Source organism: Ascaphus truei, chromosome 4 (genome assembly GCF_040206685.1).
Source record: "Ascaphus truei isolate aAscTru1 chromosome 4, aAscTru1.hap1, whole genome shotgun sequence".
Classification (NCBI taxonomy): domain Eukaryota; kingdom Metazoa; phylum Chordata; class Amphibia; order Anura; family Ascaphidae; genus Ascaphus; species Ascaphus truei.
In genome coordinates this window covers 215,059,736-215,084,675 of record NC_134486.1, presented here as the reverse complement: position 1 = coordinate 215,084,675, position 24,940 = coordinate 215,059,736, and the positions used below count along the sequence as shown (strand labels likewise).

The window sequence follows — 24,940 nt, the reverse complement described above, 5'->3', positions numbered from 1 at the left end:
CTGGAGAAGGTGGAGGGCTGCAACAACCTGCTGGAGACCCCTGGAAGGTAATATATGTAGCCCCCTTTCCCCGTGATTTAGGTATTCAGAACGTGTAGTTCCCTGTGTGCTCTACAGGAGGCCTGATCCTCCGCCACTGGGAGCCTGGGGTGATAGTGTTCTCAGTATACAGTGCCTCCACCTGAGAGGGATCCTAGCAATGCAGGATAACCCCTCTTCAGGACCAACTTATCTTTACTTAAACATCTATAACAAAATACCAATACAGTCCCACATACAGTACCCACACCATCCACCATCAAAGTACTGAGGTGCCATGGGTACCTAACCACCCAGTGTCCACAGAGCCAAGCTCACCCAAAGTATGCGGAGTAGCACTATCCCCTGTGTGTGTGGCTGTTGGTGCATGTGGGTACCTTCCTGGTCTCCGTCCAGACCCGGGTATATAGAGATGATGGAACTGCAGAACCGCAAAGTGATCCCTCGACGCGGTCTACCGGATCCTTTCTCTCCGCCTGCTTCGTCCGTGTCTTGAGGGAGCTTCGGTTGGAAGATGTCCCTTTAAGTCTATATTTTGCCTGTGTTGTGGTCCACGACCGCACAGCCCTGCCCCTGATAGTCCGCAGTCTTACCAGAGCGATCACTGCACCTATGCCAGGTCTGCCTGCAGCGCTAGCGGCACCTGAGTAGATCTGCAGCCGTCCCCCCACCCCACAGACCTGAAGGTAGGGGATTTGGCTACATGTATACACGGGGCTATAAATACAAAGGATGGAAGCACAGCGCACACAAGTAGTTGCAATGCAATGTCTTGTATTTACTGCATTACAAGAGAAGAATACATAATGTTTTGGGACACAGCCCCTTCCTCCGACACAGCCCCTTCCTCCGACACAGCCCCTTCCTCCGACACAGCCCCTTCCTCCGACACAGCCCCTTCCTCCGACACAGCCCCTTCCTCCGACACAGCCCCTTCCTCCGACACAGCCCCTTCCTCCGACACAGCCACCTGTTTAATAAACATACCAAACGTGTTTATTAAATAATCCAGTGTTTACTTGCCTCTCAAACCCATCACCAATCGCAATTCCAGATGTGTGGCAGCATCCCTCACACCATCAGTGCCCAAATACATCATGAGCACCACATACACGCAGTGATATCACCGCAGGCAGCGCGGATCATCATTGTGATAAATAAGCACAATTATACATACAGATGCAACGGCCATTATTCGAACACTTCACGCGTTGTATACCTCGGAATATCCATGGCATGGCGCAGGGATTCTTCCAACCGTACCGCCCCTTCCCGCCTTAAGATGCGAGTGCAGAAAATGGCATTTTAGTGTTAAATAGTGTTTAACACTGAAATTGGCGCAGTAGTGTACACATTACAATTAATTTCATTGCACACAAAGAAACAGAATCCATGAAATTCAAACAAAGCAACCGCGATAAACACGTGTGCCTGGGGCGATTGGCGACGTTAATGCCGCGTGGAGTACAGCAGCGCACACAAAAAACGGCTCCGTGATTTGTTCGAATAACGGCTGCTGCATCTGTAAGTAATATTGTCAAACTTAGTTTGTAGTGTGTGTGTGTTTAATTTTTTTTTTTTTTAATACCGGGATCATTCATTGAGCAAAACCAAGAAGTTATACAAATTGTAATGTATTCCATAGAAACAGACGTACACACAGTGAATTACAAATAACAAGAGGAAACAAACTTGCTGGGGGATCTGGGTTAAAAAAAAAACTAACCTTTCCTAACTCAGATCGTCCTTAAAACAAAGTCTTTAGGTTACTGGGATGTACCAGCAAAGTCCTGGAACTCTATTCGGCATGAATTACCAGACGCCACCGCTGTATCGGCTCCGGAGCTGCTGAGATCCCTTGACCGGGAGATAGTACCAGGGCATTTGGTAATCTTTTCGGCTTGTAGTTCCAGCCGCAACAGCTACGTTCTATTCTGAGAACTTGTCCCCGGAAAGCTGAACTTGGAAAATGTCTTGACTTGAAAATCTCTGAAGCCGGTCGCTGCTGTTTCTCACAGAGCATCTTTTGGTGGTTTCAAATCTGCTGTTGCTGTCTTGGCGCTTAGAATCTGAGATCTGGATTGGCTGCTGGGTTTCTTATCGTATTTCAGATTCATTCATGAAATACTACAGCCAATCCGAGCCTGGGAATTTTATAACTAACCAATCAGCTGCTTGCCAGTCTTCCTAAGCCGGGCAGTGGGTTCTTCTGAATGGAATAAGGGCATGCATGAATTTGCCACCTTGGCCACTTATTATTCAGAAGCCACCCGTGGGGCTAGGTGCCTCTACGTTTAGGGAGGTGACTACTTGCTGGAATGACTTGTATTCATCCCAGGACGCGGATACTTCACCCGACCATCCTGCTCTAATGGCTTTCACACTTCTGGGGCAAGTGTTGCTTTTAAGTCCTGACCTAGACCAGACCTGCTGGCACCACTTGGCAGCCATTTGGTCTCTCAGGTTCCCGGGCTTGAAAATTCCCAGCTCATGTTACAGTGCACAAAGCATAATACATTTTAAATAGACCCTTTAATAAAATATATTTTTATACTGTCTTCCTAAAAATGTCTAAGTCTTTCTTTGGTGTCAGTGATAGAATAAGAATTTATACTCTCTATTCTCATTAGCCATATCCCTGCCACACTGCAAAACCTAACTTTACATTTTCACACAAAATAAACCTTGCAGCTTTATCCAATAGCTGGAGCAACCCCTGAACACCTATACCAGGTTGAGGGTGATTTTTGCATCCCCCCTTATACTGGGGACCCCTGTACCGTTCTGGGGATACCTTGATTCCCTATGCCCCTCTTACCTTTCTGGTCTGTGCGGAAGCAGGGACCCCTTGCGGTGTGCTGCAAGAACGTTTTCAGGGTAGGTTTTTGACCGGAGCATTGTGCTTCAATGTATCAGAGAATCTTACCTGATTCCCGGCTACATTTTTGGGGTATCCAGTAACTCTGGAACCCCGCTACATAGCCACAATCTGTAAAGAGTTTCTCTGCAAAACTCACCCTGAAACTCATGGCCTAGCAATCTCTGCTTGCTCGCATTCCTGGAATGGCAAAAACATAAACATTATTGTCGCATATTTTACATACAGGCACAGCAGTACATATACAACTGTCAGTGGGCTTGACCTTTTATTAGTGAGCCTGGTTACCCCTTCACCGTAACACTATATATCTCAAATAAAAAGATTACTTGTGAACACATTCACATGTCTTAGACCAGGGGTTCGCAATCTTTTCCTGCTCCGCACACTTGCCTGCTTCCCTCCCTGCTTGCACCCCTCTCCCTTACCTTCTCTCAGGCGTCAAAGACACTGTGGGGTCACGTTGCCATGCCACCTGTCTTGCCTGCCCTAATGCTCGTGCCCCCCCCCTACCTTGCAGCTGCGTCAAATGACTCTGAGGGTCATGTGACGTCACATCCCGTGACCTGCGACATAATTTGATGTTGCGTTGCCATGGTGACGCGTCGCAGCCGTCTCAATTACGGTAATTTTTTTTTTTTTTTTTGCAGAGGCCTTGCGTTATCCCCCGACATTTAATTTAAATGCCTTGATGAAGAATGCGTAGCAACTGCCCTCGCCCCCCCAGAAAAATTTCCCGCCCCCCAGTTTGTGCACCACTATATTAGACAGCTCTGCAACACTGCTTTTCGCCACAGTGCTTCCACTACAGCAAGGGATTCTGGGAAATGACATGCAAGTGAGCACAGTGTCACCTTTTGCCTCAAAGTAGGTTTATTGGCTATGCATCTGAAAGCTGAAAAATATTTCAACACCGGTTCAGAAATAATGAGTGAGTTTATTCATACTTACAAGTATATAGGGAGACAGCTTTTTCCAAAGCTCTCTGACAACAAAGCAATTGCTGTCAGTTTTTATGCACAGAGAAAATAATAACTTCGCCCCTCATACGTCCCTAAATTGGCTGACTTAGAAGCTACAGCTGCTTAACCAAAATAACAATGAAAAACGTATGCATATTAATTTTCAATACTTTTATACATGATGACCTGTATATTTTGGCTCACGCTTGGGGGTAGTTTCCTGGCAAACCAATTATCACATTTCTAAGTTAGGGTTGGTAATTAAAAAAAACAAGGAAAGCGAGAAGCAATTTCTTAACTCCCAATTTCCATTATCTTGGAAAACATTAACGAACACATTTTCTAAAATGGGAGTTCTGCATAGAAATATTTCTTATCTCAACTGGCTGTTGCATTCCTACTCCTCCTTGCACCTTCAGGCAGAGGCCGGTTTCAGAAAGCGAAAAACCTTAGGAGATTTGTCGGCTACAGAAATTGGAATCACTGAAGGTGACCCAGCGGCAAATGATGCGAGGGGCCATGTGACGTCATGTCACCATGGTAATATGATGTTGTGACTCAGTGGCGTCGTTTGATGCCGGCTTACCAGGACGACACGTCGCAGAAAGGTAAGTGTATTATTGAGGCCTCGCGCGGTCCCCAGCATTTAATTTAAATGCCTGGGGGAGAGGGTGGGACCTCTATTAACTGCCACGCACCGCTGTCTTAGAAAGGTCTGCAACTCTGCCTTTCACCATTATCACCTAGCATACAGTGCTATACATATACATAGACAGGCACAGCTTGTATAATAATTGTGCATTGAGATAATAAAGTAATAACACTCGCGTGGGAAAACACTGGCGCGGGCTTGGAGTGGTACAGGCACAAGGAATCGTGGAGCGTTGGAGTCTCTCCAGTGGTCCCAGCTGAGGTCTGTGCGACAAATCCTCCGGTGTTGGCGTCCTGGAGTGAATCCCAGAAGTGACGTAGTGCGCTCTCACGCGTCTTTGCCTCCGTCCTCTCATTTGGAGCCAAACTTCAAGCAGCGGGGCTGCCGATCTCAGTTCTCCCTCCTTCGTTCTGGAGTCTGCTGAAAACAGGGGATGACCATGTTCTGTCTGGCTACTTACTCACAAGGGTGCCTGCATCATAATCCTATGCCTTTCGCACGAGAGAGAACACGAACATTGTCATCCCCACTGGTGTTTTTACACGTGAGTGTTATTACTTTTTATTATCGCAATACACAATTCTTAGTATAAGTATATTATTCCATAGATCAGATTAGTTGAGCACACTTACTTTGTATGTGTATATACATATAGAAAAGCAAAAAGAACGATCCCTGCGCTCCTACCAATTAGGCTAAAATAATTGTGGCGATAGGGGGTTAATCAGGCCATTAATAAATGCATTATACCCGGCTGATTAACCCTAAATTGTATTGGGACTGAAGGGGTTAACTGTATGTGCACCACACTGTTTTTCCCTACACCATCTTTATTGTCCCCATTTTGCAGCTCAATCCCTAGCTGCAGTACAAGAACTGTATGTGAACTGTGCCAATTGGTTTTGCGACACAAGGGGGAACTGCAAGCGCTAAACCAAGCGCAAGGTTAATTAAGTGGTTTGCGTCAATGTATCCGTTAGCTTCTTAACTTGAAAGGGGGCAAGTATATTGCCATGGGAAGTAGGTGAAACCGCAAAACCACGTCATAGCCCGTTCACTTAAATAAGCTAACTCGCGATCGGAGTGAGCTAGCACTCTTTTTTTTTTTTTTTGTTGGAGTGCAGCTAGGAATAAAGAACCCATACACACACACAATTTATATTAGTGGCATAAGCAGAACATACATCTACTATATATTTTCGAAAGCACTGTATGTCTGCGTCCCAAGGGCCAATCGCATTGCACCTTTGGCCTGTCACTCCGGCTCAGGCCATGCCCGCCCCCGCACTCCTCTCATTGGCCTGCGTCCAACATCAATGCCACACTGTCCCACCCCTCACTGACTCTCATTGGCCTGCGTCCAACACCAATGCCACACTGTCCCACCCCTCACTGAGCTACCACTGCTACACTCTCCCACCCCTCACTGAGCTTTGGGACGGCCACGCTTCACAGCTCTCAAACCACAAAACACTCACCGTCTGCTAACACAGAACTGCGGAATCGGGTACAGAATCCCCCCCCCCCCTCCCCCCGCCACACATCTCCCGCCAATCACAGACATTCACACAACACCAAACACTGCACACTGCCTCTTCAACGACCCCCCCCCCGGTCCACTCCAGAGGACACCGCACGCCACACATCTCCCTCCCGCTACCGCAGACCCTTACACGCCACAGATCTCCCGCCAAACACGATTGGCACCGGCCCGCAGGGTCCTCCTCCGGAGGACACCGCACATCTCCCTCCCGCTTCCGCAGACCCTCTACGGGCCGCGGCCCTACCGGCCCACCGGCCCACACGCTCCTCCTGAGGACACCGCACGCCACACATCCCCCTCCCGCTAACGCAGACCCTCTACGGGCCTCGGCCTACCGGCCCACACGCTCCTCCTCCTGAGGACACCGCACGCCACACATCCCCCTCCCGCTAACGCAGACACTCTACGGGCCGCGGCCCGGCCCGCACGGAGCTCCTCCGAAGCCCACCGCACGCCACAGATCTCCCGCCAAACACCATCGGCACCGCCCCATACGCGCGGGCGTCGGGGGGGGGAGTGCGAGTCACGGGGGACCAAGCGGGCGCCGGGGGAGCGCGAGTCACGGGGAGGGACAGTGTGTGGGGGGGGGGGGCAGTGTGTGTGGGGGGGGGGCAGTGTGTGTGGGGGGGGGGGGGCAGTGTGTGTGGGGGGGGGGGGCAGTGTGTGTGGGGGGGGGGGCAGTGTGTGTGGGGGGGGGGGGCAGTGTGTGTGGGGGGGGGGGGCAGTGTGTGTGGGGGGGGGGGCAGTGTGTGTGGGGGGGGGGGCAGTGTGTGTGGGGGGGGGGCAGTGTGTGTGGGGGGGGGGCAGTGTGTGTGTGGGGGGGGGGGCAGTGTGTGTGGGGGGGGGGGCAGTGTGTGTGTGGGGGGGGGGGCAGTGTGTGTGTGGGGGGGGGGCAGTGTGTGTGTGGGGGGGGGCAGTGTGTGTGTGGGGGGGGGCAGTGTGTGTGTGGGGGGGGGGCAGTGTGTGTGTGGGGGGGGGCAGTGTGTGTGGGGGGGGGGCAGTGTGTCTGGAGGGGGGGGCAGTGTGTCTGGAGGGGGGGGCAGTGTGTGTGGGGGGGGGCAGTGTGTGTGGGGGGGGGCAGTGTGTGTGTGGGGGGGGGGGGGGGCAGTGTGTGTGGGGGGGGGGGGGGGCAGTGTGTGTGGGGGGGGGGGGGGGCAGTGTGTGTGGGGGGGGGGGGGGGCAGTGTGTGTGGGGGGGGGGGGGGGCAGTGTGTGTGGGGGGGGGGGGGGCAGTGTGTGTGGGGGGGGGGGGGGGCAGTGTGTGTGGGGGGGGGGGGCAGTGTGTGTGGGGGGGGGGCAGTGTGTGTGGGGGGGGGCAGTGTGTGTGGGGGGGGGGCAGTGTGTGTGGGGGGGGGCAGTGTGTGTGGGGGGGGGGGGCAGTGTGTGTGGGGGGGGGGGCAGTGTGTGTGGGGGGGGGGGCAGTGTGTGTGGGGGGGGGGGGCAGTGTGTGTGGGGGGGGGGGGCAGTGTGTGTGGGGGGGGGGGGCAGTGTGTGTGGGGGGGGGGGGCAGTGTGTGTGGGGGGGGGGGGGCAGTGTGTGTGGGGGGGGGGGCAGTGTGTGTGTGGGGGGGGGGGCAGTGTGTGTGTGGGGGGGGGGGGCAGTGTGTGTGTGGGGGGGGGGGCAGTGTGTGTGTGGGGGGGGGGGGCAGTGTGTGTGTGTGGGGGGGGGGGGGGCAGTGTGTGTGTGGGGGGGGGGGGGGGCAGTGTGTGTGTGGGGGGGGGCAGTGTGTGTGTGGGGGGGCAGTGTGGGGGGGGGGGGCAGTGTGGGGGGGGCAGTGGGGGGGGGGGGGCAGTGTGGGGGGGGGGCAGTGTGGGGGGGGGCAGTGTGGGGGGGGGCAGTGTGTGTGGGGGGGGGGGGGGGGCAGTGTGTGGGGGGGGGGGGGGGGGCAGTGTGTGTGGGGGGGGGGGGGGGGGGGCAGTGTGTGTGGGGGGGGGCAGTGTGTGTGGGGGGGGGGGCAGTGTGTGTGGGGGGGGGGGCAGTGTGTGTGGGGGGGGGGGCAGTGTGTGTGGGGGGGGGGGCAGTGTGTGTGGGGGGGGGGGGGCAGTGTGTGTGGGGGGGGGCAGTGTGTGTGGGGGGGGGCAGTGTGTGTGGGGGGGGGGGCAGTGTGTGTGGGGGGGGGGGCAGTGTGTGTGGGGGGGGGGGCAGTGTGTGTGGGGGGGGGGCAGTGTGTGTGGGGGGGGGGGCAGTGTGGGGGGGGGGGGCAGTGTGGGGGGGGGGGGCAGTGTGGGGGGGGGGGGGCAGTGTGGGGGGGGGGGGCAGTGTGGGGGGGGGGGGCAGTGGGGGGGGGGGGGGCAGTGTGTGGGGGGGGGGGGGCAGTGTGTGGGGGGGGGGGGGCAGTGTGGGGGGGGGGGGGGGCAGTGTGTGGGGGGGGGGGGGCAGTGTGTGTGTGGGGGGGGGGGGGGGCAGTGTGTGTGTGGGGGGGGGGGGCAGTGTGGGGGGGGGGGGCAGTGTGTGTGTGTGGGGGGGGGGGCAGTGTGTGTGTGGGGGGGGGGCAGTGTGGGGGGGGGGGGCAGTGTGGGGGGGGGGCAGTGTGGGGGGGGGGGCAGTGTGGGGGGGGGGGCAGTGTGTGTGTGGGGGGGGGCAGTGTGTGTGGGGGGGGGGCAGTGTGTGGGGGGGGGGGGCAGTGTGTGTGTGGGGGGGGGGCAGTGTGGGGGGGGGGGGCAGTGTGGGGGGGGGGCAGTGTGTGTGTGGGGGGGGGCAGTGTGTGTGGGGGGGGGGCAGTGTGTGTGGGGGGGGGCAGTGTGTGTGGGGGGGGGGGCAGTGTGTGTGGGGGGGGGGGCAGTGTGTGTGGGGGGGGGGGCAGTGTGTGTGGGGGGGGGGGGGCAGTGTGTGTGGGGGGGGGGCAGTGTGTGTGGGGGGGGGGGGGCAGTGTGTGTGGGGGGGGGGGGGGGCAGTGTGTGTGGGGGGGGGGGGGGGCAGTGTGTGTGGGGGGGGGGGGCAGTGTGTGTGGGGGGGGGGCAGTGTGTGTGGGGGGGGGGGCAGTGTGTGTGGGGGGGGGGCAGTGTGTGTGGGGGGGGGGCAGTGTGTGTGGGGGGGGGGCAGTGTGTGGGGGGGGGGCAGTGTGTGTGTGGGGGGGGGGGCAGTGTGTGTGTGGGGGGGGGGCAGTGTGTGTGTGGGGGGGGGCAGTGTGTGTGTGGGGGGGGGCAGTGTGTGTGTGGGGGGGGGCAGTGTGTGTGTGGGGGGGGGGCAGTGTGTGTGTGGGGGGGGGGCAGTGTGTGTGTGGGGGGGGGGGCAGTGTGTGTGTGGGGGGGGGGGCAGTGTGTGTGTGGGGGGGGGGGCAGTGTGTGTGTGGGGGGGGGGCAGTGTGTGTGTGGGGGGGGGGCAGTGTGTGTGGGGGGGCAGTGTGTGTGTGGGGGGGGGGGGCAGTGTGTGTGTGGGGGGGGGGGGCAGTGTGTGTGGGGGGGCAGTGTGTGTGGGGGGGGGGCAGTGTGTGTGGGGGGGGGGGCAGTGTGTGTGTGGGGGGGGGGGCAGTGTGTGTGGGGGGGCAGTGTGTGTGGGGGGGGGGCAGTGTGTGTGGGGGGGGGGGGCAGTGTGTGTGGGGGGGGGGGGGGGCAGTGTGTGGGGGGGGGGGGGGGCAGTGTGTGTGGGGGGGGGGCAGTGTGTGTGGTGGGGGGGGGCAGTGTGTGTGGTGGGGGGGGGCAGTGTGTGGTGGTGGGGGGGGGCAGTGTGTGTGGTGGGGGGGGGGCAGTGTGTGTGGGGGGGGGGGGCAGTGTGTGTGGGGGGGGGGGGGCAGTGTGTGTGGGGGGGGGGGGGCAGTGTGTGTGGGGGGGGGGGGGGCAGTGTGTGTGGGGGGGGGGGGGGGCAGTGTGTGTGGGGGGGGGGGGGGGGCAGTGTGTGTGTGGGGGGGGGGGGGGCAGTGTGTGTGGGGGGGGGGGCAGTGTGTGTGTGTGGGGGGGGGGGGCAGTGTGTGTGTGTGGGGGGGGGGGGCAGTGTGTGTGTGTGTGGGGGGGGGGGCAGTGTGTGTGTGTGGGGGGGGGGGGCAGTGTGTGTGTGTGGGGGGGGGGGGCAGTGTGTGTGTGTGGGGGGGGGGGCAGTGTGTGTGTGTGGGGGGGGGCAGTGTGTGTGTGTGTGGGGGGGGGCAGTGTGTGGGGGGGGGGGCAGTGTGTGGGGGGGGGGGCAGTGTGTGGGGGGGGGGGCAGTGTGTGGGGGGGGGGGGCAGTGTGTGGGGGGGGGGGCAGTGTGTGGGGGGGGGGGCAGTGTGTGGGGGGGGGGGCAGTGTGTGTGTGGGGGGGGGGGGCAGTGTGTGTGTGGGGGGGGGGGGGCAGTGTGTGTGTGGGGGGGGGGGGCAGTGTGTGTGTGGGGGGGGGGGGGCAGTGTGTGTGTGGGGGGGGGGGGGCAGTGTGCGTGTGGGCAGTGTGTGTGTGGGGGGGGGGGGGGCAGTGTGCGTGTGGGCAGTGTGGGGGGGGCAGTGTGTGTGTGTGGGGGGGGGGGCAGTGTGGGGGGGGGGCAGTGTGTGTGTGTGGGGGGGGGGGCAGTGTGGGGGGGGGGCAGTGTGGGGGGGGGGGGCAGTGTGTGTGTGTGTGGGGGGGGGGGCAGTGTGTGTGTGTGTGGGGGGGGGGGCAGTGTGTGTGTGTGTGGGGGGGGGCAGTGTGTGGGGGGGGGCAGTGTGTGTGTGTGGGGGGGGGGCAGTGTGTGTGTGTGGGGGGGGGCAGTGTGGGGGGGGGGGCAGTGTGGGGGGGGGGGGGCAGTGTGGGGGGGGGGGCAGTGTGTGTGTGTGTGTGGGGGGGGGCAGTGTGTGTGTGTGTGGGGGGGGGGGCAGTGTGTGTGTGTGTGGGGGGGGGGCAGTGTGTGGGGGGGGGCAGTGTGTGTGTGTGGGGGGGGGGCAGTGTGTGTGTGTGGGGGGGGGGGCAGTGTGTGTGTGTGGGGGGGGCAGTGTGTGTGTGTGGGGGGGGGGCAGTGTGTGTGTGTGGGGGGGGGGGGGCAGTGTGTGGGGGGGGGGGCAGTGTGTGGGGGGGGGGGCAGTGTGTGTGTGGGGGGGGGGGGGGGCAGTGTGTGTGGGGGGGGGGGGGGGCAGTGTGTGTGTGGGGGGGGGGGGCAGTGTGTGTGTGGGGGGGGGGGGCAGTGTGTGTGTGGGGGGGGGGGCAGTGTGTGTGTGGGGGGGGGGGGGCAGTGTGTGTGTGGGGGGGGGGGGGCAGTGTGTGTGTGCGGGGGGGGGGGGCAGTGTGCGTGTGGGCAGTGTGGGGGGGGGCAGTGTGGGGGGGGGGGGCAGTGTGGGGGGGGGGGGCAGTGTGGGGGGGGGGGGGGGCAGTGTGTGGGGGGGGGGGGCAGTGTGGGGGGGGGGGCAGTGTGTGTGTGTGGGGGGGGGCAGTGTGGGGGGGGGGGCAGTGTGTGTGTGTGGGGGGGGGGCAGTGTGTGTGTGTGGGGGGGGGGGCAGTGTGGGGGGGGGGCAGTGTGGGGGGGGGGCAGTGTGGGGGGGGGGCAGTGTGGGGGGGGGGGGGCAGTGTGTGTGTGTGTGTGGGGGGGGGCAGTGTGTGTGTGTGTGGGGGGGGGGCAGTGTGTGTGTGTGTGGGGGGGGGCAGTGTGTGGGGGGGGGGCAGTGTGTGTGTGTGGGGGGGGGGCAGTGTGTGTGTGTGGGGGGGGGGGCAGTGTGTGTGTGTGGGGGGGGGGGGGCAGTGTGTGTGTGTGGGGGGGGGGGCAGTGTGTGTGTGTGGGTGGGGGGGGGCAGTGTGTGTGTGTGTGGGGGGGGCAGTGTGTGTGTGTGTGTGGGGGGGGCAGTGTGTGTGTGTGTGTGGGGGGGGCAGTGTGTGTGTGTGTGGGGGGGGCAGTGTGTGTGTGTGTGGGGGGGGCAGTGTGTGTGTGTGGGGGGGGGGCAGTGTGTGTGTGTGGGGGGGGCAGTGTGTGTGTGTGGGGGGGGGGCAGTGTGTGTGTGTGGGGGGGGGCAGTGTGTGTGTGTGGGGGGGGGCAGTGTGTGTGTGTGTGGGGGGGGGGGCAGTGTGCGTGTGTGGGGGGGGCAGTGTGCGTGTGTGGGGGGGCAGTGTGCGTGTGTGGGGGGGGGCAGTGTGCGTGTGTGGGGGGGGCAGTGTGCGTGTGTGGGGGGGGGCAGTGTGCGTGTGTGGGGGGGGGCAGTGTGTGCGTGTGTGGGGGGGGGCAGTGTGCGTGTGGGGGGGGGGGCAGTGTGCGTGTGGGGGGGGGGGCAGTGTGCGTGTGGGGGGGGGGCAGTGTGCGTGTGGGGGGGGGGGCAGTGTGCGTGTGGGGGGGGGGGCAGTGTGGTGTGGGGGGGGGGCAGTGTGCGTGTGGGGGGGGGGGGGGGCAGTGTGCGTGTGGGGGGGGGGCAGTGTGCGTGTGGGGGGGGGGGGGGCAGTGTGCGTGTGGGGGGGGGGGGCAGTGTGGCGTGTGGGGGGGGGGGGGCAGTGTGCGTGTGGGGGGGGGCAGTGTGCGTGTGGGGGGGGGGGCAGTGTGGGGGGGGGGGGGCAGTGTGCGCGGGGTGGGGGGGGGGGCAGTGTGCGCGGGGTGGGGGGGGGGCAGTGTGCGCGGGGTGGGGGGGGGGCAGTGTGCGTGGGGGGGGGCAGTGTGCGTGGGGGGGGGCTGTGTGGGGAGGGGGGGGCAGTGTGCGTGTGTGGGGGGGGGCAGTGTGCGTGTGGGGGGGGGGGGCAGTGTGCGTGTGGGGGGGGGGGGCAGTGTGGGGGGGGCAGTGTGGGGGGGGGGGCAGTGTGCGCGGGGTGGGGGGCAGTGTGCGTGGGGGGGGGCAGTGTGCGTGGGGGAGGGGGGGGCAGTGTGCGTGGGGAGGGGGGGGGGCAGTGTGTGTGTGTGGGGGGGGGCAGTGTGTGTGTGTGGGGGGGGGGCAGTGTGTGTGTGTGGGGGGGGGGGCAGTGTGTGTGTGTGGGGGGGGGGGGCAGTGTGTGTGTGTGGGGGGGGGGGCAGTGTGTGTGTGTGGGGGGTTGGGCAGTGTGTGTGTGTGGGGGGGGGCAGTGTGTGTGTGTGGGGGGGGGGCAGTGTGTGTGTGTGGGGGGGGGGCAGTGTGTGTGTGTGGGGGGGGGCAGTGTGTGTGTGTGGGGGGGGCAGTGTGTGTGTGTGGGGGGGGGCAGTGTGTGTGTGTGGGAGGGGCAGTGTGTGGGGGAGGGGGGGGCAGTGTGTGTGGGGGAGGGGGGGGCAGTGTGTGGGGGGAGGGGGGGCAGTGTGTGTGTGGGGGGGGGGGGCAGTGTGTGTGTGGGGGGGGGGGCAGTGTGTGTGTGTGGGGGGAGGGCAGTGTGTGTGTGTGTGTGTGTGGGGGGGCAGTGTGTGTGTGTGTGTGTGTGTGTGGGGGGGGGGCAGTGTGTGTGTGTGTGTGTGTGGGGGGGGGGGGGCAGTGTGTGTGTGTGTGTGGGGGGGGGGGGCAGTGTGTGTGTGTGTGTGGGGGGGGGGGGGCAGTGTGTGTGTGTGTGTGGGGGGGGGGCAGTGTGTGTGTGTGTGTGGGGGGGGGGGCAGTGTGTGTGTGTGTGTGTGTGGGGGGGGGCAGTGTGTGTGTGTGTGGGGGGGGGGGGGGCAGTGTGTGTGTGGGGGGGGGGGCAGTGTGTGTGTGTGGGGGGGGGGCAGTGTGTGTGTGTGTGTGTGGGGGGGGGCAGTGTGTGTGTGTGTGTGTGGGGGGGGACAGTGTGTGTGTGTGGGGGGGGGGGGGACAGTGTGTGTGTGTGTGGGGGGGGGGGGACAGTGTGTGTGTGTGGGGGGGGGGGGGGACAGTGTGTGTGTGTGTGGGGGGGGGGGGACAGTGTGTGTGTGTGGGGGGGGGGGGGACAGTGTGTGTGTGTGTGGGGGGGGGGACAGTGTGTGTGTGTGTGGGGGGGGGGGGACAGTGTGTGTGTGTGTGTGTGGGGGGGACAGTGTGTGTGTGTGTGGGGGGGGGCAGTGTGTGTGTGTGTGTGGGGGGGGGGCAGTGTGTGTGTGGGGGGGGGGCAGTGTGTGTGTGTGGGGGGGGGCAGTGTGTGTGTGTGGGGGGGGCAGTGTGTGTGTGGGGGGGGGCAGTGTGTGTGTGGGGGGGGGCAGTGTGTGTGTGGGGGGGGCAGTGTGTGTGTGGGGGGGGGGCAGTGTGTGTGTGGGGGGGGGCAGTGTGTGTGTGGGGGGGGGCAGTGTGTGTGTGGGGGGGGGCAGTGTGTGTGTGGGGGGGGACAGTGTGTGTGTGTGTGGGGGGGGACAGTGTGTGTGTGTGGGGGGGGGGGACAGTGTGTGTGTGTGGGGGGGGGACAGTGTGTGTGTGTGGGGGGGGGACAGTGTGTGTGTGGGGGGGGGGGGACAGTGTGTGTGGGGGGGGGACAGTGTGTGTGTGTGTGTGGGGGGGGGACAGTGTGTGTGTGGGGGGGGGGACAGTGTGTGTGGGGGGGGGGGCAGTGTGTGTGTGTGTGGGGGGGACGACAGTGTGTGTGTGTGTGTGTGTGTGTGTATGTGGGGGGGGGACAGTGTGTGTGTGGGGGAGGGGGGACAGTGTGTGTGTGGGGGAGGGGGGACAGTGTGTGTGTGGGGGAGGGGGGACAGTGTGACTCCCGGGCAACGCCGGGTCTCTCAGCTAGTAATTAATAAACTGTGTTATACTGTTGGTTTTAAATGTAAAAACGGGAAGTTTTTTCTGTCAGCCTGGGAATAAATCCTTTAACATGCAATTATGTTAAGGATGAATGAACTGAGGGATTTCTCAACTCCGTACTTCAGGCACCCTGCAGAGGGGATGCCTCAATGTCTGAGAAGTCCGGAGTTGAAAAGCCTCAGCAATCCTAGGGGATAGGATGGCCGGGATATTGTAAGTGCCAGACACTGGTGTAAAGTATGGGTACGTCACACTTGGTGGCCAAACCCCAGACTCCGTGTCGCCAGGTAAGGGGGGTCCTGGTATGCTAAGGAGTTGAGGTGTGAAGCTGGCGTCTGCTCCGTGCAAACCGGGACGCAACGTCTGCCCTTTCTGCAGACTACTGACAAGTCGGGGATAGGAGGGATTGGTTGTATATGTTGGGTATAGGGCCCTCAACTCTATAAAAATGCCTGCTAGCAGATTCATCAGATTTAACAACGATTTGACCAAGTTCCAGCGTCAGCGGTTCCGGAGTGTGAGGGGTTAATAATATTGTAACCAAGGATCATCCCCCTCTTCTGGAATTCGTAAGAGCTAAGGGTTCCCGAACGAACTTTTACATTTTGGCAGAAATATAGGGGTGGCAACTTGTACCCCTAGCCAGGAACTGCTACACAGATCATTGTGCGCACCCACTTGCATGCGTGCCGGGGTGCCCAGAGACTTTGTTTTGTTCCAAGGACAATTGATTTCGTTCCCCCATCCCAGTAAGTGTTTTATTGAGTGTATATTGTGAAGATTTGTGTGTCTGTCTGAAAATAAATTACAATTTATTTTACTCAACTTGTGTGCTAAGTGCAGAATCCCGGTATTAAGGTGTAGATAAGACCTGGTCTCCCGTGACAATAATGATCTCATGAAAAGGGGTTATTTTGTTAAACCCTTTGGCCAAAGCATTTATAAGCCTGCATGCCACGTCAAGGCATACTCGTATGCAGGTACCAACACTGAATATATGTAATAATTGTCCCATGGACTAGTGAAAAAATGTGAGAAAGCTTTGAAGGGGTTAAATAAAGCATGCTTATGTGAGTAGTACAATTGTATACATATACATGGCTCGACGAATGCACTCGCCTGGGGCGGGTGCATTTTATCTGCAGTCGAGCAGTCAATCAGTAGAGGCTCGGGGTGTCTGCATTCATTGGCTTTTGTGTGCCATGTGATCCCTTTCCTTGTCCCCATTGGATTCTGTGAGGTTTTAGTCCTGCTTTTTATTCAAAAGCAACAGAACCACAACTCCCAGAATCCTTTGGGTGAAACCCCCATGTCACCAGAGATCAGCCAGAGCACAGGTTTATCCTCCCCCCTCCCTATGGGGTGTGTTTGTCAAACTACCTGCATCCTCCAAACAGACCATCTGAAGGCCCCTCCGTGGGCTGTCAGCAGCTCCTCCAAGGCTCCCCACGTGACTTGCTGTCTGAAGCCCTAAAGGTAAACCACTCCGCGGCCCATACCTTCCCCTCTCCCTGGTCCATAAATTTTACCCTTTTCTCGCTTTTTCTTTCTTTCCCCCACCCAGACCCATACCGTGACGGTAGGGGGGTTACCAGGCCCTCAAATAAAGGTTTAAGCCCGTTTGGTTACCCCTGATCCGTAATAAGGGTTCAAGAAGTTTCAGCTCTTGAGCCCAGTACTGTTTATGCATAAAACCGTAATGTGCGTTAATATTTTTTTTAATTTATTTTTTGGCCTTTCCAGTGATGCCAGCAAGCAGGGATTGCTATGGTATGAGTTTTTTGAGGGGGGTTTTGCAAGGAATTGTCAGAATGTACCTAGGTAGTTGAGGTCCGACATCGGTTCCCCTAAAAATGTACACAGGAATCATGTCTGATTCCTGGATACATGTAGGCACATTGCCCCGGCAATATCTCCCCTTGAAAACGCTTGCGTGACTCACCACTAGGGGTCCCTGCTTCAGCACAGTCAGAAATGTAAAATGAGGTAACATAGGGGTACCCCAGTTAGTGCCAGGTAACCAAGAACCTATATAGGGGTTCATGGGTGCTCCAACTATAGATAAGATTGTGAGGGGATTCTAAGGCCGCGGGCATGGTCAGCGCTTAGCCGGTGAGCCGCGCTCACGCATGTCAGTGAGCCCCTGCAGCCGCAATGAGAGCGGCTTTAGCAGGGGCTCGCGCACGCTTCCGCAGGCATGCGGAAACGTAGCCGACACTCAAATTTTCGTTTACGTGCGCTGAGCCGGTCACGTGAGTGGTTCGCCCAATGAGGGCGAACCAGCTCTGTGACGTCACTGGACCGCCCATAGACACGTCCCCGGACGGCGCACGTAGTAAGGACGGAATGCACCCGGTTTTCCTCAGCCTCTGCACGGCCTTAGTGTCTATGGACTCAGCCTTAGTGTCTAGTCCAAGTTCCTGAAACAGTGTGTGGGGAATATAGGCTAATAGAAAATAAAGTGCAGCTTTTTATTCTATTCCCCATACCAAGGGATTAGGGATGTATTAAAGGTTTATTTTATTAATACATGTAATGAAGTGTAGTGTTATGCACTGTAATTTAGTGGGCTTTCGGAATTGATGTCCTAGAGACTGCAAGGGCTACCAAGTTGGGTGCCAGTAAGTCTGGGAGACATTGGACTTCAAAGCAGCCAGAGGTGTGAAAAGCAGATGGGCAGCAGGAACAGGCTGAGCACCCAAGTCCTTTCGGCCAGTTGTTCTGGCAGACTTGAAGGAGCCTGTCACCGCGGGTGGCATTGAGAAAACCAGGGGCAGTGGTGTTTTTTCTACCAGCTTGTCTCTTATTGGCTGCTGAGAAAGGTCTCACGCTTCTGATGGGGCTCTTGGCCGCACAGTCAGGTTGCTCTGCTATTCGCGCAAGAGCAACTTTGAAAATCCTGCCCACGCCTCTACTACTGGGAATATCAAATTTCATTGGCTCAGACATTTCTTATAGTATTCTGAGTTTCATTCTGAGTTTCATTCATAAAACTCAGCAGCCAATCATCGCATGGGAACTTTCTCAGCAGCCAACCTGATTCAAGCCAGTATAGAAAGCCAAGTCTGCAGGAAATATGAAATTGCTAAGGGACTTCTTTATTTATTTTTTAGCATGTTCTTGTACAGCGCTGCTAGTTGTACGCAGCGCTTTACAGAGACATTTTGCAGACACAGGTCCCTGCCCCTTGGAGCTTACAATCTATGGGGGTTTTTTTTGTGCCTGAGGCACAGGGAACCGACACCGGGAATTAAACCAGGCTCCCCTGCTTCAAACTCTCAGTGCCAGTCAGTGCCTTTACTCACTGAGCCATGCGCAAGTTTGCCACCTCCGTCCTGGCTGTCTTAATGCCACCCGCTGGGTCAGGCTCCACTAGGTCTGGCAGAGCACATGGCAGCCCAGATGACTGCCATTGCTCCCCCGTACCTGGGTATTTGAGCCCTTCCCTGCCACCCAAATGGCTTTCACACCTTTGTCATCTCTGGCTACTTTGAACTCCGATGTCCAACAGACTACGGTCCCGCTGCACGCTCCGGCACGGCGTCCAGGCGGCGCGTGTACGGCACTTCACCGCTATCTGAGGTCCGTAGGGAGCAGTTTTTTCAAGCGTGGGGGGGCGGCGCCAAAACGTGTCAGGGGGTGCGGCCATGACAGGGGCGGGGCCAAAACAAAGCAGCTCACAGCACTGTTTCCTACTGTCTAAACTCTTCACTGCCGGTGAACACAGGTCGGAATTGTTAGCGTTCTGAATCAGCCCCCTCCCCCCCTCCCCCCCTCCTCCCCTCCTCCCAGGCTCTGCATCTCTCTGTACATCCCAGATCAAACCAGCAGGTACCGCCGCTCATGAAAGGCAAGCAGAGACGGACAGTGCCAGCCTCATTAATATTCCCCGAGCGCTAAGGGGAAGTGCTGTGCAGGCAGAGAAGCTGCAAGGAGAGGGGAAGTATGGGAGAGGATCTCCACATTGCTAATTTAAGCGCTGGGCAAAAGGGACACAGGCAGAGCAAGAAACTAGGTCGGTGCAGAGCTCCTCTAAAGTCTCTCGGAAACTCAAAGGTCCACTCCCCTGCCAGCGATCTCCCCTCCTCATTGGCTCACTGCCACACCATGTGACGCGTAGACGCGTAGCCAATGCTGGCTGACGCATCACAGCGTGTAGTGAGCCTTGCAGTGAGCAGGGACTGGGGCCGGCTCGGAAGGACATCAGGAGCTGGTGAGTGGTGCGGCCGCGCGCCATCGGTTCCCTGACGGTCTGTGTGGGCATCGGTTCCCAAAGTCCCAGCTCATTTACAGTGCACAACAGTACATTTACAGTATTAATAAAATAGATCTTGATACATTCCTTAGTCTGTGAGTATGGGGAATAGAAAGATGTACTTTAGTTTCTATCAGCCTTTACACACTATCTTTTGGACTTAGCCTGGACTCTGAAAGTCCCCTCACAACCTTATATATGGTTGGAGCACCCACAAACCCAATACAGGTTCTGGGCTACCTGGGCACTAACTGAGGTACCCCCCTTAACCTAGGGATCCCCTCAGATACAGGGACACTTATTCATCCCTGTGCCCCATTCATCTTTCGGGGCTGTGCTGAAGCAGGGTACCCTTGTGGTGAGTCACACTTGCGTTTTCAAGGGGAGATGTTGCCGGGACAATGTGCCTACATGTAACCGGGAATCAGACAACTCCGGAACCCGACTACCTAGGCACATTTTGACAACAGTTCCTCTGCAAAACCCTCCGTGAAACTCATCCCCTAGCAATCCCTGCTCGCTGGCATGTCTGGAAAGGTAAAAACACAAAATATTCTTTATTTACGCAAAGTACATTTGATGTATATATTGTTACTGGGCTTATGAGCTAACTCTCTTGAACCCTTGTACTCGGATCAGGGGCAACCAAAAATGAGCTTAACCTTTGAGAGCCTGGTTACTCCCTCACCGTCACCCCCCTCCAACCCCCCCCTCCCAGGCCCATACATTCCCTCTCTTTCTCCCCCTTCCCCACCCAGGCCCATACATTTTCTCTCTTCTCTCTCTTCAATGCAAATACCTAAACACGTGTGTGCTCAGTGTCCCACCTTCTATATCCATCTAGGCTCTGAGCTACCTGAACGTTTGTGTCCTTTTCAGCTCATTGGTGCCATCGGGCGGCCCCTTCTGCGCATGCGTGGCGGTGGGCTGCCCCTTCTGCGCATGGATCGTTGTGTATTGAATCGCAGTGTGATACGCTATTGTGAGTCTGGGTGTGTAGTGTGATGTCGTTTTGTGGGTCAGGGTGTGTAAGCCTTGAAATTTACAACAGAGATAATCAGCAGACAATTTTTTTTATCATTTAATTTATTTTCCAAGTTAACAAGTGCACCCCCTGCTCCCCACACAGAACCCTCCTCCACACACAGAGCCCCTCAGGGGTCTGACACTAAGCAAAGATGAGCTGCAAAGTGCTTCATCAGAACCCTGACCCTGCATTTTGCCTGCCCCAAATACCACTCGCACCATATTTGTGGGACCTAATAAAGGGTCAATAAATGGGAAAAGTGCAATAACATATAGGGAAGAGAGAGAAATTATGATTGGTCTTCTTTTAGTTCTTATTAGGAATTTATTCATTAAAAAAAAATTGGGCTGGGGGGGGGGTCAGGGGGCGAGTAGCTTAGTGTGTATGTATACATATATTCGACAAATTTGGGGGGGGGGAAAGCCACTCGCCTCTCTCACCTCCCTCAATTTACCCGCTGTCGAGTCTTGCCGGCATTCTCCTGCCTCTCTCCCTCAAACTCCAGTGTCTCCCCCTGCAGCTCGTGTGAAAATGACCGCATTGCCATGACAATGGGATGCTATGCGACGTCACGTAGCATCCCATTGTCATGGCACTGCCGCGTCATTTGATGCCACACAGCCATTTTCACACGAGCTGCAATGGGAGACACTGGAGAATGCCGGATACGCCGTGCCTCGCCGCCGTTAAGACTCGACGGCGTGCAAAATGCAATCGCCGTGTGTGTGTGTACATACAAAAATAAATGAAAACACCAAACTAAAGAAAAATGAAGCCATGTACAGGCATACCCCGGTTTAAGGACACTCACTTTAAGTACACTCGCAAGTAAGGACATATCACCAAGTCAGCTCGTGCATGCGCCTGTCAGCACGTCCTGAACAGCAATACCGGCTCCCTACCTGTACCGAAGCTATGCACAATTAGGGAGACTATAGAACCTGTTACAAATGCGTTATTTACATCAGTTATGCACGTATATGACGATTGCAGTACAGTACATGCATCAATAAGTGGAAAAAAGGTAGTGCTTCACTTTAAGTACATTTTCACTTTACATACATGCTCTAGACCCATTGCGTACGTTAATGCGGTGTATGCCTGTATATACCAAAAGGCGCCTTGAATTTAAACGGAGTATAGAATATCAATATTGGGAACGTGTAAGATTAGGCAAGGGCCAACATTATTGGAACCAACAATAAATGTAAATAAAACATGAGTGCAGGATGTACCAGATATAGATGGATGGTCAATATAGACAAACTACAACAAACAGTTGACAAACGAACAGAAGACAGGATTACAAACAGAACAAATGACAGAAACAGAATAGAGACAAAGTCCGGGAACCCCAGAAGAAGTCGCAGACAGCGACGAAACGTACTGTACGTCGGGTCTTCGCCGACAGCTTCTATATTGTAGACATACTCGGTGTGATCGTGGAGTTTGCCAATGTGCTGACAGCCTAGCACAATTTTACTGAATATATACTGTGCATGAACGCTCCTAACTATGGGACTTTGTCTATCTTCTGATACACCCATTTAAAGAGGTGTTTAATGCACTGCCACAGGGTAATGCTTTCTTTGCTCTCACTCCATAGAGATTTCATTCGGAACAATTAATCAGTTAGTCTTTCTCCCTTCGCTATATACAGAAAGGACAGGCTTCTCTCAGCTCACTATTTTCATACCACAGATGCTACGAGCTACCAGCGACTTTCGCATCACTATATATATGCCACCTATTGAATATCTTCTTTGAAAGACAGACTTGCGTTGACATATTAGGAAATACCTGTCCCGTTTCCCCCTGGCACATCGACTTGGTCACAAAAGCAGTATACACACTGGATGACGGCGACGCATGCGCACTGGGATTCAGAGAGTGTATTGCGGCTAGAAGGAACCGAAGTTATACTAAATCCAGCTCTGATATCTCTTGCAAGGGACTATAGATTTAAAACACCCCTTCCTAACCAACATCTACAAAAGTTATAATATCATAATTATAATAACCTCAATATCCACACCGGTAGACTTAAATCTCTAGAGTTGCATTACCCCCACCAGAGGTAATCATGAGAGTAACATGAACAATCACCAATCCTAATATCCAGAAAAAGACACACACATAGGACAAAGAACCTCTAATACTACACCTCTGGCAAACAACACCTAACGAGAACGAAAGGCTCGACATATCTATTATTGTTTAACCACAAGGATCAACTGAGTGACTACAGTAAAATACATAGACTTACACATGTCTATTTTTAAACATTGCATATGAGTGCGAATAAAATAGATTTTAGATACACCATTTTTTGCTACCTCTGACCGCAAATAACATAAAGGTCTGCAGTGCGCCATAATAGGGATCTCACTGTATCTGGCTATGGATACAGACTATTAAATTGTCTAGCATCTACCTCCCTGGCAGCACGCATATTTCAACAGGAGTTAAGAGCAAGGTCCTCTACACACATTCACTCCTTAATATTTACCTTTTTTTTTTCTTCTCTTGACTCTGTACAGGTATTTGGTTTATAACGGTGACCTAACCGAGTTTGATGTAGATAATATGACCCTCATCCAGAAGGTCCACGCCTTCCTGATGAACGACTGTTTGCTGATTGCCATCTGCTTGCCCAGCCGCAGGGGTATGTACAAGTACAATGCGTTGTATAACCTGGATGTCCTGGCCGTAGTAAATGTGAAGGAAAACCCGCCTATGAAGGACATGTTCAAGATTCTCGTGTTCCCAGAGAGCCGCATTTTTCAGGCAGAGAATGCAAAGATCAAGAAAGAGTGGCTGGAAGTATTGGATGAGACGAAAAAGAGCAAAGTCTTGCATGAGAAGTGTAAAAAAGAGGAGGAGGCCCCACGCTCCCCTGTTGTGCCCGAGGTGTCACACGATCCATTCAAGGATGAGGAAGGTCCTCCTGACGAGGAAGAGGTAGATCTGACCCTGGAGTGGATCCAAGAGCTTCCTGAGGATTTGGATGTCTGCATAGCCCAGAGGAATTTTGAAGGGGCTGTGGATTTGCTAGATAAACTGAATAGCTACTTGGAAGATAAACCTTTAACTCATCCTGTGAAGGAGCTTAAGGCCAAAGTAGAGGAACGGGTCCGACAACTAACTGATGTGCTTGTATTTGAGCTTTCTCCAGACAGGTCTTTGCGAGGTGGTCCTAAGGCAACTCGGAGAGCTGTTTCTCAGCTCATACGTTTGGGTCAGTCCACCAAGGCATGTGAATTGTTCCTGAAGAATAGAGCAGCCGCTGTGCACACGGCTATACGTCAGCTAAGAATCGAGGGAGCTACATTACTTTACATACACAAATTATGCAATGTGTTCTTTACTAGCTTGCTTGAAACGGCCAAGGAGTTTGAGATGGATTTCGCCGGCAACAGCGGGTGCTATTCTGCCTTAATTGTTTGGTCTAGCTCTGCCATGAAAATGTTCGTTGATGCTTTTAGTAAGCAGGTGTTTGACAGCAAGGAAAGCCTCTCCACTGCTGCAGTGTGTGTGAAAGTTGCAAAGGAGCACTGTAAGCAGCTTAGTGAGATAGGTTTAGATCTCACCTTCATACTCCATGCCCTGCTTGTGAAGGACATAAAAGCCGCTTTACAGAGCTACAAGGAAATTATTATGGAGGCCACAAAACATCGTAACTCTGAGGAGATGTGGAGAAGAATGAACCTGATGACACCTGAGGCTCTTGGGAAGCTGAGGGAAGAAATGAGAAGCTGCGGTGTGTGCAACTTTGACCAATATACTGGTGATGACTGTTGGGTGAACCTCAGCTACACAGTTGTGGCCTTCACAAAACAAACCATGGCCTTTTTGGAAGAGGCACTAAAACTGTACTTTCCAGAGTTGCACATGGTGCTACTTGAAAGCTTGATGGAAATAATTCTTGTTGCTGTTCAGCATGTTGATTACAGCTGGAGATGTGAGCAGGAGTCTGAAAAGAAAACTTTTATCAGGCAAAATGCATCTTTTCTACATGAAACTGTCCTCCTTGTTGTGGAAAAACGATTTGAAGAGGGTGTTGGAAAGCCGGCCAAACAATTGCAGGATCTGAGAAACTCATCAAGGTTGATTCGTGTTAACCCTGAGAGTACAACTTCCGTTGTCTGATTCCATAAAATCTTTGTAATAGATAAGTCATGCAGGAAATTAACATTACTATGTACGCAATAGGGTATGATTTTAAACTAAAATGCGCATCACAATATTCTTGTTTTTCTGAATACCTATATCTTCCATTTTAGATATCTATCTATATAGATATATACTTGCATCTCATTTTAAAAAAAAAGAGGCGAATTATAAATATGCTTTAAAACTGCTTTCGTATTCCAAAAATATACATTGTGTAAGCTGCAGAAATACGTGTGTGTGTGTGTGTGATCTTTAAAAATAAACTTTTCTGAATAAGATTCGGCGCTGCTTTTATTTTCACCTGAGACCGACCAGCCATGTAGACCTACATTTTAGGCTGCCTTCCACCATGTTTCATTTACCTTTTTGTTATAGTAGTGAAGGTGACAAATTAAAAAAAAAAAGTCTTCTTTGAAAGTTTTTTTTTAAGCACTTCTCTTGTTAGGTGAAAGAGAGCGCGTGAACATATATTTTATTTATTTATAAAATATTTTACCAGGAAGTAATACATTGAGAGTTACCTCTCGTGTTCAAGTATGTCCTGGGCACAGAGTTAAGACAAATAATACATGGTTACAAATACAGTTACATAAATTAACAAGGTATACATTATATACAAGACATTGCATGCACAGTTAAAGATAATATATATTATGGGCGTATGAAACAGTTACAGACCAGATTAAAATGTGTGACAGCCTTAGATTTGAAAGAACTTAAATTGGTGGTGGATTGTGAGAGTCTCTCTCTGGTAGGTTGTTCCAGTTTTCGGGTGCACGGTAAGAGAAGGAGGAACGTCCGGATACTTTGAGCCTTGGGACCATGAACAGTTTTTTGGAGTCTGATCTCAGATGATAGGTGCTGCATGTGGTAGGGGTGAGGAGCTTGTTCAGGTAGCTGTGTAGCTTGCCCATAAAG

The 24,940-nt window shown here is 55.7% G+C and overlaps 1 protein-coding gene across 1 annotated transcript in view; it reads left to right on the top strand.

The window, feature by feature from the left end:
* The window catches only part of EXOC8 (exocyst complex component 8), a 24,903-nt gene extending 603 nt beyond the window's left edge, over positions 1-24,300 (top strand). The window contains exons 1-2 of the mRNA XM_075596845.1: positions 1-47; positions 22,390-24,300. The exon at positions 1-47 is cut by the window's left edge and continues 603 nt beyond it. Of these exons, the coding sequence (XP_075452960.1) occupies positions 1-47; positions 22,390-23,998 (1,656 nt within the window). The 3' untranslated portion in view covers positions 23,999-24,300. The remainder of the gene's footprint in view (positions 48-22,389) is intronic.
* Positions 24,301-24,940: the final 640 nt, after the last annotated feature.